The 12,857-nt window shown below is 31.1% G+C and overlaps 1 protein-coding gene and 1 non-coding gene across 3 annotated transcripts; both read left to right on the plus strand.

The window, feature by feature from the left end:
* Window positions 1–2,079: 2,079 nt before the first annotated feature.
* Window positions 2,080–2,151, plus strand: TRNAE-UUC (transfer RNA glutamic acid (anticodon UUC)). Its single transcript has one exon. It is a non-coding gene; the product is annotated as a tRNA-Glu (tRNA).
* Window positions 2,152–9,606: 7,455 nt separating this feature from the next.
* Window positions 9,607–12,857, plus strand: LOC25488911 (60S ribosomal protein L18a-2). 2 transcript variants are annotated; one of them, XM_024778114.2, is made up of 4 exons: window positions 9,607–9,766; window positions 9,976–10,091; window positions 10,363–10,426; window positions 12,254–12,857. In XM_024778114.2, exons 1-4 carry the CDS (start codon window positions 9,752–9,754, stop codon window positions 12,593–12,595), a joined length of 537 nt encoding a protein of 178 aa, XP_024633882.1. In that variant the 5' UTR covers window positions 9,607–9,751; the 3' UTR covers window positions 12,596–12,857. The 2 variants fall into 2 exon arrangements, with proteins under 2 accessions (XP_024633882.1, XP_024633883.1); XM_024778115.2 differs by having other exon boundaries at window positions 9,651–9,766; window positions 9,921–10,091.

Here is a 12,857-nt window from a genome sequence, read left to right on the forward strand (position 1 = left end):
ATGCATGTATTCCACTACTTAAAATAATAATTTTTTGAGCCACATTTTCGACAATAATACTCTCATTCCTTATAAGTCATGTGATGACTCTTAGCTTTTGGATTAAACTATGCCCCTCAAATTATAATGTGGGAGTTTGATTTTTTATTTTAATTTAAAAGAGAAGTCACAGTGACCATAGAAATTTGGTTTCATATTAATAAATGATGACATCTAAGCTTAAATTTGTAAAAAATATTGATGGAGGCTATCAAACTGCAAAAGAGGGATTGTGTAGCTCAACTGTTTTGAATCAAAGGATAAAGAGTTCGAGGTTTAGCTCCTGACAAAAGACAAAAAATAATTTAACAACAAATTACTAACATTTTTCATTAAAAAATCCTAGGAGAAAAATATAAGAAGGAAAAAGATACATTTAAGCATATAATTTATGAATACAACTCTTATATTTTATTTTTTTTGCTTTCTCACCGATTTCTGATCCATCAAAGGTGAACGACTAATCCAACTTATGTGTAGAGGCATGCGCACTAACGAAATGTTATTCCTCCTAAAAATTGAACCCAATATTTCCCGGATACACCTCTTATATTAAGTCTTCAAATATACTATTAAAATTAACTGACGCAGTCGTGTCATGTGGAGATAACATTTATGTCAATGATGCTCTTTTGTTAATGCAAGTGTTACCAACATTGGCTGAAACTAGCAGAAGTCAAAGGGAGAAAATGAATTTCTAAATAGTTTCATCTTTTTCCTTAAGTGGAAGTTTGGAATTTTGGTCGTTGGTCAAAGTTTGTGAACCTGTCTGTCTCACTGCTGAAGAAGAAACAAAAAATCAAATATGCTTTTATGACTATGATACGTGACTTTAGATAATCATGAGGCTAAAATATGGTTTTAATCCCTGCAAATATGCTTCGTTTTGGTTTTAGTCTTTGTAAAAAAAATTGTTTTTGATTTGTTTTTTAAAATAGTCCCTGGAGGGACTATTTTCAAAAACAAAAAATTTTGCAAGGACCTTAATTTTTAAAAACAAAATATTTTGCAGGGACCAAAAACTACAAAATCGGTTTAGTCATCATGTGCCACGTATGCAAATCATCACAAAAATGGGATCAGAGACTATTTTAGAAAACAAAAAGTATTACAGGGACCAAAAACAAATATTTGCAGGGATTAAAATCATATTTTAACCTAATTACGATGAAAGAAAAATGTAGCTCTAAAACAGTACGAGAATGCCCACGTTTACACGTCTAAAAGTGTTAATTGTTAACACATTTTACACTTCACATTGAATTGAGCTTCCGAGTAGGTTTTGTATTTTCAATTACAATTTGGAGTGCCATTTGATTTTGACAAAGACAAAGCTAGTCTCTTTGTTATTTTTGCTGCCGTGAACATTGACCTAGATTTTTTAAAATAAAAGACAATGTCACATGATTCATTTATTTAATTTGATGGTTGAAAATGAGCTCTCTCACATTATTTTATTTTCCACATAAAATATTTATTATTACTTTTACTTAAAGTCAATAAATTATATATTAGAACCAAAATGGCTTAAGGAGTGGTATGATCGAAAAGTACAAAAACAACAATGTCATCGAACCAAAAAGGAAAAACTTAAAATCAAGTTATATACAAAGTTACTCCTAAGCATTTAAGTACTTCATTGATAGAAATCATTTGAAAACTTTTAGCTTTGGACTTGATCCATGACCACACCAAAAGTTTAATCTGTCCAAAGGTATACATGTTAAACACTCATGTTGACCGAACACCACATAATTACGTTGTTTCTAAATTGACCAAATACATGTAATTCATATCGCATGTTTTTTTTTTGTCCTAAACGAATTGTTAAACACTAATAAAAGTGTACAACTTAACAACCCATTTATCACTTGTGCTAAGCTTTACCAACATAACTCTTGTAATTTAATATTTTTTACTCAACTCGGATTATATATGTTACATAAATATGTTATATTAAGTATCAGTATCAGTATTCTGCTAAAAGAAAATAACTGCTGTATTGTATAATAGATGACAGTTGTCAAGAATATTCAATAATCCGATGTCGTCCAGCGGTTAGGATATCTGGCTTTCACCCAGGAGACCCGGGTTCGATTCCCGGCATCGGAATTTTTAGATTTTGTGAAAAAACATTATATTCAGATTCACAACCGTGTGCAACATGATATATTTTTTTTCCTATATTGCTTTAAATATTTTTTTTTTAATGCAAACATTGTTTTAAAAACTTTTGATTTTTTGAGAGGAAGTATTGGGTGGATTCTAGGGTGAGGGTCCAATTAAGTCCCTCACCGGTGGACCACTATTAAGAGGCGTCAGATTAATCAAATTACACACATCTTGTTGTACACCATCTACACTAGATCACAAATATCTTCTCTCTCACCGGTAAAAACCATGGCTCTAAGGTCAGGTTATTTTCACAACCATTCCTGGGTTAAAAATTGATGTGAAACACAATCCCTCGTCCATCCACAAACAAAAATTCAGTCCCATATTCCATGGCAAAATTTTACAAATTCCAGATTTTTCCCATTATGCTTCAATGGTAAAATTGAAAAACTGTATCTTCAATATCAAGCACGCAACGCAATGGAAGATTAATTTTCTGAAAAATTTGAAGACCCCAAATGTTTGATATCAACTTTCCATGTTAATGTCAAGGGTCTAAAATGTGAACTACAAATCATTTGATATTGCATTCTATTTTGGCATAATCAAATTTTTAATAAAAAAACAAAATAAGTAACATCAAAATTAAAAAGAAATAAAAGAGAAATTACAGGCTAAAGAAGTAATTGGGTGGGGAAGGAGGTGTTCCCCCTTTTTTAACACATCTGATCTGAAGGAAACAGAGCAGATTAGGGGGAGGAAGAAAACGAGAACGAAAAGAATGAAATTGTAATTCAGTGTATACAGTGTATAATAAGAATTGTGTATTTGATTAATCAAATGACTCTTAATTATAGTTAAGATGGTTCATCGGTGAGGAACTTAATTGAATCCTCACCCTAGAATTCACCGAAAGTATATTGTCTTAAAAACATGTAGAATTTACAATTTGAAAACAATGATTATTTGTTTCACAATAATTTCCTTAATTTGCCTCACGTATTATAAAATCCAAGAAAACATTCAAGTAATGTTTAACACAATGCTTTAACTACTAAAAACGTGTAAAAAAAATAAAGGGTTAATTAAGTTTTTGGTCCTATAAATATCTGCAGTTTTGTTTTTAGTCCCTATAAAAATAAATTACACTTTTTAGTCCCTACAAAAAATTTCGTTAATGCTTAGTCCCTATAAAAAAAAAATTTGTCAGCATTTTTAGTCTCAATCAAAATTTTCCATCAACATTTTTTGTCCCTAAAATGCTTAAGGAAAATGTCATAGGGACTAAAAAGTGTGATTTTATTTTGTAAGGACTAAAAACAAAACTGTGAATATTTATAGGGACTAAAAATTTAATTAATCCACTACTTAATTCATTTAAATACTTAAATAATTTAGTTAAAAGCATTTGGATGAGATGATAAAGGATCTCTTTCAGCTTAACCGAAGAAGGTTGTGAATTTGATTTCGATCATAAAAATGTAGCAATGTTGACTCTCTTTGAGAGAATTTGTATTTCATACAATGTGGTCTTATCCGGTGAGAGAAATTACTCTATATAATTATGCAAATGTAAGGTAAAATGATCTTAATGTATCCCAGAAGGTTTGAGCTCTATGATATGGCGTCGTTTCTCGTACGCAATATCAATGGGTCTCCTATGGTGGTGGTGCGTGATGCATTTAAGCCTCTTTTTTTTTTGACGTACTGAATGCATAGGTCAATTTAGGTAATTCATATTTAGCACCTATCCTCTTTTTCTTAGCTTGTTGAAGATGTTAATTATTTTCAACTATTTAAATTGATATATTAACTATATTCGGATAAAAATAAATTAATTCATCATTTAATATATATACTACACGCTTCATTCTTTTTTAAGCATCGTTTTGAAATAGTAACACAAAATTAAGAAAATGTATTTTTTTCACGTTTTCTTTATATGTATCCTGTGTTAATCCACCAAAAAATTTAGTGTGTTGTTTTTCCTTATAACAAACAATTGTTAGTCATTCTCTTTTTCTTCAACAAATTATTATATTTTTAGCACACTTTATCTCTCTCCCATAACAATTGTACACATATTTTTTAATAATTGTAAAGCAAAATAAAAATTATCTCAACAGTTAAATAGAAACACTAAATTCATAGTCAAACAACACTTAAAAAGAAACAGAGAGAGTATCATATAGATTATTATAAGTTGTTTGTTTTTTTAATTCAAATTGGCGTCGATAAACAATTAAACATTGCTTTTTAATTTTTTTTAACAGATTAAGATATATTATATATAGGAAAATAAATAACAGAAGATTCTAAAATTTGTTAGTCTTTAGAAGATTTTAAAAGAACGAAAGTTATTCTTTAGAAGATTCTCAAAGAAAGGAAGTTAGTATTTAGAAGATTCTAAAAGAACGGAAGTTAGTATTCAGGATAATCTCAAAGAACGGAACTTAGTTTTTAGAAGATTCTTAAAGAAGTAATTATACTCTTAAACAAATTTTTCTAAATTAGTTTTGGGTTGAATTCCTTATATTACAAGGGGGTAAATCAAAAAAAATATTTTACACGGGAAAACCAAAAATGACCTATATTACAGGGGGGTAAAGCACCATTAACCTTTAAAATATATGTATCGTAAGTTTTAGATCCAGTGGTGTAATAGTTTTATTTATTTTTTTATTAACTACTTGAAGATTATGGAAATTTCTGGATTCATGAAAGTTAATGATTTTTTTTTTTTTTTTTGGTAAATATAGGGACTGTGTTTATGGAGAGTTATTATGATATTATTTTGAATCAATTTTTGGATGAGGGGTTTGATAATGTAGTTTTTGTTTAAGTTTTTTTTGTAAGAGTTTTTGTTTAAGCTGAAATGTGAATTTTTGAAAGAAAAAAAGGTGGGATTTTTATTTTATGTTATAACGATGATGAAGGTTGAATGATGATGAAGATGGAGGAAGAAGATGAAGAAAATAAATAAATTAGGTATTGATGATACACTATAAAATATGGTAGACCTTCATAATTCAATGGTCTTTTTTTTAAATGATTAAAATTATTAAAATTGGATCAAATTGAATAAATGAAATAATTTAATAGACATGTTTGAGAAAATTAAGACTTATGGGATCAAATTAAATAAAAGAAATAAGTTAAGGGACCGACAGATCAATTAAACATTTTATTTATTACCTTAATTCTTCGTTTTGAAGGACAGAAATTAGTTAGTTTTGGGTTGAATTCCTTATAACTTCAATTATACTCTTAAACAAATTTTTCTAAATTAAATCCTTCAAAAACAATTCCTATCCATTAATGTTGGTAGTATTAAAAAATATATGGATTCATATTATATTTATTAAATTACTATTGTTGTTGAAACACGAACATGGCTGGTAATCTTACTACTCTTTCTTCACGAGCCTCCATATCTGAATTTGTCATTCTAAAGCATTTTGATTTTAAAGTTAAACCTCCTAAACCTCAAATTGTCAAAGAAGTAATTTGGGTCCCCCCCCCCCCCCCCCCCCCCCCCCCCCCCCCCCCCCGTGAAGTGTATATCAGATGGTGCATCTATAGGTTGTCCTGGAGCTGCGGCCTGTGGAGGAGTTTTTATAAACTCCAATTCAGACTTTCTAGGAGCTTTTGCAGTTAATCTTGGAATCTCTAATGCTTTATGCTCAAAACTTATATGTGCTATGTTGGCCATTGAGATAGCTCACAGGATGAATTGGCGGTATCTTTGGTTAGAAACTGATTCAATGTTAGTTTCCTTGGCTTTCAAGTCTTCCAAAGTGGTCCCTTGGCATTTACATAACAGATGGAACAATTGTATTCATCTCATCTCTTCCATGCATTTCTTTTTCACTCATATTTATAGGGAAGAAAACAAATGTGCTGACATGCAAACATTGGTTTATCTACTGCTTCTCATGTTTGGTTTTCTCAACCTCCTGATAATATTAGGGCAGACTTAGTGACTAATAAGCTAGGTTTACCTAACTTTAGAATTGCTTAACCTTGAGGGTTTTGGTTTTATGTCCCCCCTCTTTCTTGTTTTGTACCTTTCCTTTATCTATCTTTCTTACTAAAGCTTGTTTGGTCAAGCTATTGTTTACCCTAATCTTAACCTAATTTTTCCCTCCATTGTATTAGCATTAACTCCTTCTAAGTGCTAATCCTAATCAACATTCCACTTTGAAATTTAACCCTTAACATTCTACCTCCATTTCATTTGAAATTTAAATTCCGATTATCATTGGAATTCTAATTGTTCATCGTGCCACTAAAACATCACAGTGTGATATTTTTGTTACTCCAATGCACATTAAAATCAATATTCTTGTACCAATGTGAGTTGAACTTATCATATTGAATGGACACTATTCAATAGAAATTGAATTCGGTCACTCTCTCAGTCATCTAACACTAAATTTTCAATCTTATCCTTTCCTCCTTTCTCTTTCACCATGCCAAACATTTCTCTGTGAATTATGTTCCTCCTTTCACTCTCTATTATCATTTTCTTCCCCCTCCTTCTACTCATTTTCCTCCAAATTGCCATCCACCATTTCTTTCATCTTTTTTGTTTTCTCTTTTAGATTTATGAATTTTGATGAGAAGATGGCCCTTTGAGGGGTTTCATTTTTTACTTCAGCTATTTCACTTTTTTCTATTTCCTTTTTTTTTTTTGTTCTGATTTCATTTTTTTATAGCTTTGTCTCTTTGTGTTGCGTCTTTTTTGTTGGGTATTTTATTCAGAATTTGAGGCAAAGGAAGTGAGCGTGCAAAATGAGTGAGTAACCATACAATCACAAAACTATTTTGGGTTTAATTTCTTAATTAGAGTTCTTCGATGCTAAGAGTATTTTTATGGTAATGGGTTTTGAGTTTTCAATTGAAAAATTGTGAATTTAGTTTACTTATTTAATTCATCTTCTTGATTGTTCCATCTATCTTCGTTTTTATTCTTTCCTTTATGAAATGAAGTTTCTAAAAAATCGATATTTCACGAATCACATTGTACCTTACTCTGTATTAATTATCAAGCCACTTTTTGCATAGCTAGATTTACACAAGCCATAGTCATGTAGATTAAATCATTTGCTCATTTTTAAAGCAAATTTTTTTCTTTCTTTCTATTCTTCAATCTCTGCCTTATTCAAGAATGTTTTCAATTTCTGGAATTTTACTATGTCCTATTGACATACTCTATTTTAGAAGTTTACCAATCAATATTTGATATTCATAAATATTTTGTATATTGGTTTGTAAGCATTAGAAGTTTCCTTAGCGTAATGTTATAGAAAAAATTAAGCTTTTTAGCAGGTCAAGTACGTGTTACTATTAGACTATTAGTAATGATTGATCCACTTTGTTTGTCCAAAATTAATGCAGAAAGTCATGGGTGATGGAGTACATTACTGAACTATAGGGTTTGAATTGTTGATTATATTCATCTTTCTTCTTAATCTTACATAAGTTTGATGCGATTGTTGTGCAAGTAGTAAGTGTGCTGGCATATTTCAAAGAGGAATGCAAGTCGTAATTCAAGCTTAAGATATGTGATTATATTGTGTTTTTCATGAGAGGAGATAATTAAATGAAAGGAGAAAAAGTCGTCACATTCATACAATTATATCAGGTGAAGCCATGACAGGAAAGCACTATGCTTTAATTTGTTTTGTATTTTATTATAGGGTCTTGATAAAGGGCACTCTTCAAGGATTCAAAGATTAAGAAATCATTCATTTAAATAGTCAAATAATTCAATTGAATACTCAAGTTTCATATAAAGTTATTATTTAAGGGCAATTATACATTGCAATTTTTAGAGTTATTTCTATTGAAGGGCGGAAGATATTCATAACCGATGAAGATAATGGTGATACTACTATAACATTACATGGGGTTTAAAGAGAAGTATTTCGTAATTTATGATTAAGTATGTTAAATATAAAAATACAATTGTATTAAACAATTTATTTATTTAGTTTTTGACAAGTATTATATGATTTATTTAACATCAATTTGGAATGAAGTTTCCACCAATGCTTAGAGTCATTAATCTCGGTAAGGGAACCTGTGGGACACAGAAGGTGGATCCTCCCCTTGAGGGGCCTAAATCCATTACCACTTGATCAATTCATTGTTGGTAATATCATTTTTTTTTTCTATCACATGATTTATTATTATATATTACGATTAATAAGACCCGTGCGACGCACGGGTCTGCGATCTAGTATATATATATATTGGGGTTGTAGCAGCTGCTGTAATCTCCTTTGCTTATATATATATATATATATATATTTGGTTTTTTTTTCTTTATCATTTAAAAAGAGTAACAAATTAGATAAATATATTTATACTTTTTTATTATCTCAATTACACCCTTAAACAACTTTTTATATGATAAAGATTGTTTTCGTGTCATTAAAAAAAAAATTAGATTATATATATATTTTTATTATATTGTTGGTGTCATTGAAATAGATAATCATGATTAGTTTAGTTTGTTATTATAACTTGAAAGCAACGAACATTTGTATTTTTAGTTTTAATCAAAATCAAAATTTTATATAAAAAAAAAAAACACCATTCATAATTTTCAAACGTTAACACAATAAAACACGTACCCGTCTTTTCGCTAGTAAATATAAAGACAATTATTAATAACAGTTTTTAAAAATCTGGTCTAATTTTTTTCCAATATATATGGTGCAAATCCATTCATTTCAATGGCTTTCCACAACATCCAAATCCACCGTGTTTTTCAACAGTATTTTTGGTTCATGAATCATGGACTAAATCACCCTTTTTAATTGAAAGTATATATTCCACCGTTTATCAACGATACAAATTTTAACTGGCCAATTTTGGGAACTTTTAGACCAATCCCTACTCTTCGCTAATTAACAAAAGTAAATCCAATGGTTCAAAAACAAATTGCAACAAACAAAAAAAAAAGAACAAAGTCTTGCACCGTGAGAGACCTATGATAGTCTCGTACCGTAGCCAGAGCCCTAATTGTACTGTTGTAAAACATGTCAAAATGCAAAAACTGTTATCCTCTGTACCTAAGTATCGAAGGATTATATTTTTTTTGAAAATTGTTGTTGACACGTTTGGTTTGGCTGAGAAATACATGTAAAAGACGAAAATATTCCTCGGGCAGTTAACTGTCGAATTATGGAACCGGCTGCATTTAATTACCAAGGAAAACTTCTGCAGTTAACTTCTGAGGAAATTTCAAACCTATTTTTTATTTATTTTTTTAACAAAAACCATAAATTGTCATTATTAATATATATTGATTTTGAATGTTTCAATCATTATTTTAATACATTTCAAACAATTGCGTATTATACTTATATATATATCTTAATAACAATAACATAAAATAGCAAGAGACATTTTTTTTATGGAAAATAACCACATCAATTGCATTTGAATAATTTAAATAATGATTTTTGATGTGTCAACAACAATTTTCATCTTCCTTTCAATTTAGGGTTTTACATTTTGTATTCTTTCGACAGTGGAGACAGACAAACTGAGACACAACGAAGGAGCTGAATTGCTACCTTTCCAAATGGCCACCTTCAAGGTAATCCAATCAATGTCTCTTCCACCATAATCTCATCGTTTATTTTCATTCACTCATCAACACCATTTTTTCCTTCATAATTTGTTAGTTCAATTGGTGATTTTTTTTTATTGATTTTTTTTCTGAAAAAGTAAATTTTTCTGATGCATTGTAGAGTTTATAATGATGGGCATTTCGTTTTTTCGTTTATTGTTGTGGTGATGAATCAGTATCACCAGTACCAGGTTGTGGGAAGAGCTCTTCCTACTGAGAAGGATGAACATCCTAAGATCTATAGGATGAAATTGTGGGCCACCAATGAAGTGCGTGCCAAATCCAAGTTCTGGTAAGTCAATGATGTTTTGTGCTTTTTTTGTTTTTGCATTGTTCTTGTTTAATGGCATAGAAATGTCTGTTCTGTTGATTAGTTCTGGTATGTAACAATCTTAATGTTCTGTTTCTCTTTAAATCTAAGTCAATGATGTTTTGTGTTTTTGCATTGCTCTTTTTGGATGGGATAAAAATGTTGGTTCTGTCAATTAATTAATTATTTGCAATCTGTTTTTGTTCCTGAAAAGAGTTACCAGTGATCACATTTTTGTTTTGAAATTTTGTAGGTATTTTTTGAGAAAGCTGAAGAAGGTCAAGAAGAGCAATGGGCAAGTGCTTGCCATCAATGAGGTATGTATTTTAGTTGTTAGTTGTCCTATTTGGTAGATGAGAATAAGTTTGGATTTGCACTTAAGACCATGAAGCTTTTGTTTTATTGTTGTATTTCTTTTGCAAGTGTTGCTTGTAATGGTAAGATAGGATTGTGAATGAATGGATTTGAGATAACATCTACGATGAATAAGATGGCAAAATTTTAAACGGTGTTGTTAAATAGCTGTTACAACGCTGTTGCATAGAGGATTTGAAAAAATAGTGTTTTCTTTTTAAAAAAAAATGCAAAATATTGTAAAATTGCGGTACAATAGGATTGCTATGTAGTGGAATTTGGACAAACCGCTATTTTCCGCAATTGAAACACTGATTTTAACTAAGGTGGTTTGGTTGTGTGGATAAGACTTGTAGAAGGCCTAGTAAGAAGAGAAACTATTAGGAAAGATTTAGAGGTTAATGAATTGGATCCAAATATGATTTCGGATAGAACATTATGGTGTAATTTGATCCATGTGGCCGACCCCACTTAGTGGGATAAGGCTTGGTTGTTGTTGTAGTCTAATTGTTAGATGTAGCGGAAGACTCTATTAAAGCATTTAGAGAAGTTTAGAGTTAAATGATGCCTTTAAACACAAATTTACAATAGGGCATTATGGTGTTTGATTCATGTAACATACCGTACTTAGTTAAAAGACTTCTTCTCTGTTGTATATAAACATTGGAAGTAACAATGCCATGCATTTTTCTCAATTCTTCTCAGGAATTGGACTTTGGGAAAGTTATTTATGATTAATTGTGTGTTACACTGTACACATTTTACGGTTTTGCATATTCAAAAATATGGAACATGATAGAATTATCAAGAATATGGTACTAATGTATCAGGCATCTTTCAATATTTCATCATTTTTTCCCTTTCTTAATACCAGCATGTTAGGACTAGGTGGCTAGTAAAATCTAGTAAGAGTTATAGAAAGTAGAAACTGCAGAACTTGTTGTGGGAGGAAGATATAAGCACAAAGGTTATAAAGTATTTTGGTAGTAGAACAAACACTAAATCAATTTTTTAAATGGCCTCTGGGTCACAGATGGAGTCAATAGCACCCTCCAACTTTAGTGATTCAATTGCAAACAGAAAGACAACTGCAGTTGCTGGACTAGCACTTCAATTAGCTGTGAGCCTGTGACAGTATCCGTTGGTGCGAGTGAGCGTTCCCGCTGCATCGAGAATGGTAAAGTCTTCAATTAACCGGTGCGGTGTAAGCCTATCCACTCTTACTGTGAGGGTTTCCGGTGTGCTAGAATCAGCAGCTATAGAATCTGCCTTACCTTCTTGACTGGTGTTACCGGTATGGGAGTACGAGTAGTTGGTGGTGAAGGCAATGATAATTGTCGTGGGGGCTATTACTTGACTTCATGTCTACCCGGTCCCAGTTCTTTTTGGTGAATGCGTAGACGCAGTTGGTGAAATAGAAGCTCTTTAAATAGCCTTTGGAGTTTGGACAAAGGGTGGTTCACGCACTTTCTGTGCTACTAATATTGTGAATCATGCATCATAAATTTAGGAGTAAGTCACTGTTGGGAAGACTATTTGAGAACGACCAGTGCCTCAAATCACAGAAAATAGCTGTTTGTTTAAATCTGCTATGCTAAATTGTCACAGTGCTGATATAGCCGTTAAATAGAGTATTGCATAACAAAAGTAATTTGTTGAAATTCCACTATGCTATAGCGCCACTATACCCACTATTTGACAAACTAGAACAATTTTTTCGATGTTCTTAGCGTCAAAGTTCTAGGCTTTAATTGCATAGAATGAGACATACTTCTTTTTGCTCATTGCAGATTTTTGAGAAAAATCCAACCAAGATTAAGAACTATGGAATTTGGCTGCGATACCAGAGCCGAACCGGATATCACAACATGTACAAGGAATACCGCGACACTACACTAAATGGCGCTGTTGAATACATGTACAATGAAATGGCATCACGTCATAGAGTCAGGCATCCATGCATCCAGATCATCAAGACTGCCACAATCCCAGCTAACCTTTGCAAAAGGGAGAGCACGAAACAGTTTCACAACTCTAAAATCAAGTTCCCGTTGGTGTTCAAGAAGATTAGGCCCCCAACCAGGAAGCTCAAGACAACATACAAGGCAACAAAACCCAACATGTTTATGTAATTCTCAGTTAATTACGTATCCTGTTTGTTGTGTTGAAGCTGTTGATTTGTTATAAGCATAGGAAGAGTGTAGAGAAGGTGAATCACATTGTAGCAAACTTCATTATCTGCTTACTTCATTTTTGTTTTGTGTGTTATTTTAATTTGCTCATATTTGATTCTTTCGTAGTTGGTTTTGAACCAAAATTTACTTTTTAATATGATTGCTGTTTTGAACCAAGAGTTTTCTTTTTATTATAATTTATGTTTTTCATTTTGTTTTA

This window comes from Medicago truncatula, chromosome 3 (genome assembly GCF_003473485.1).
Source record: "Medicago truncatula cultivar Jemalong A17 chromosome 3, MtrunA17r5.0-ANR, whole genome shotgun sequence".
In the NCBI taxonomy this organism is placed as follows: Eukaryota; Viridiplantae; Streptophyta; class Magnoliopsida; order Fabales; family Fabaceae; genus Medicago; species Medicago truncatula.

What these genes read in the sequence shown, in the direction of transcription:
- LOC25488911 (XM_024778114.2), top strand. An exon ending in CGTGCCAAATCCAAGTTCTG is followed by an intron (nt 10,092 to 10,362) that starts GTAAGTCAATGA and finishes GAAATTTTGTAG; the next exon opens with GTATTTTTTGAGAAAGCTGA. An exon ending in AAGTGCTTGCCATCAATGAG is followed by an intron (nt 10,427 to 12,253) that starts GTATGTATTTTA and finishes TGCTCATTGCAG; the next exon opens with ATTTTTGAGAAAAATCCAAC.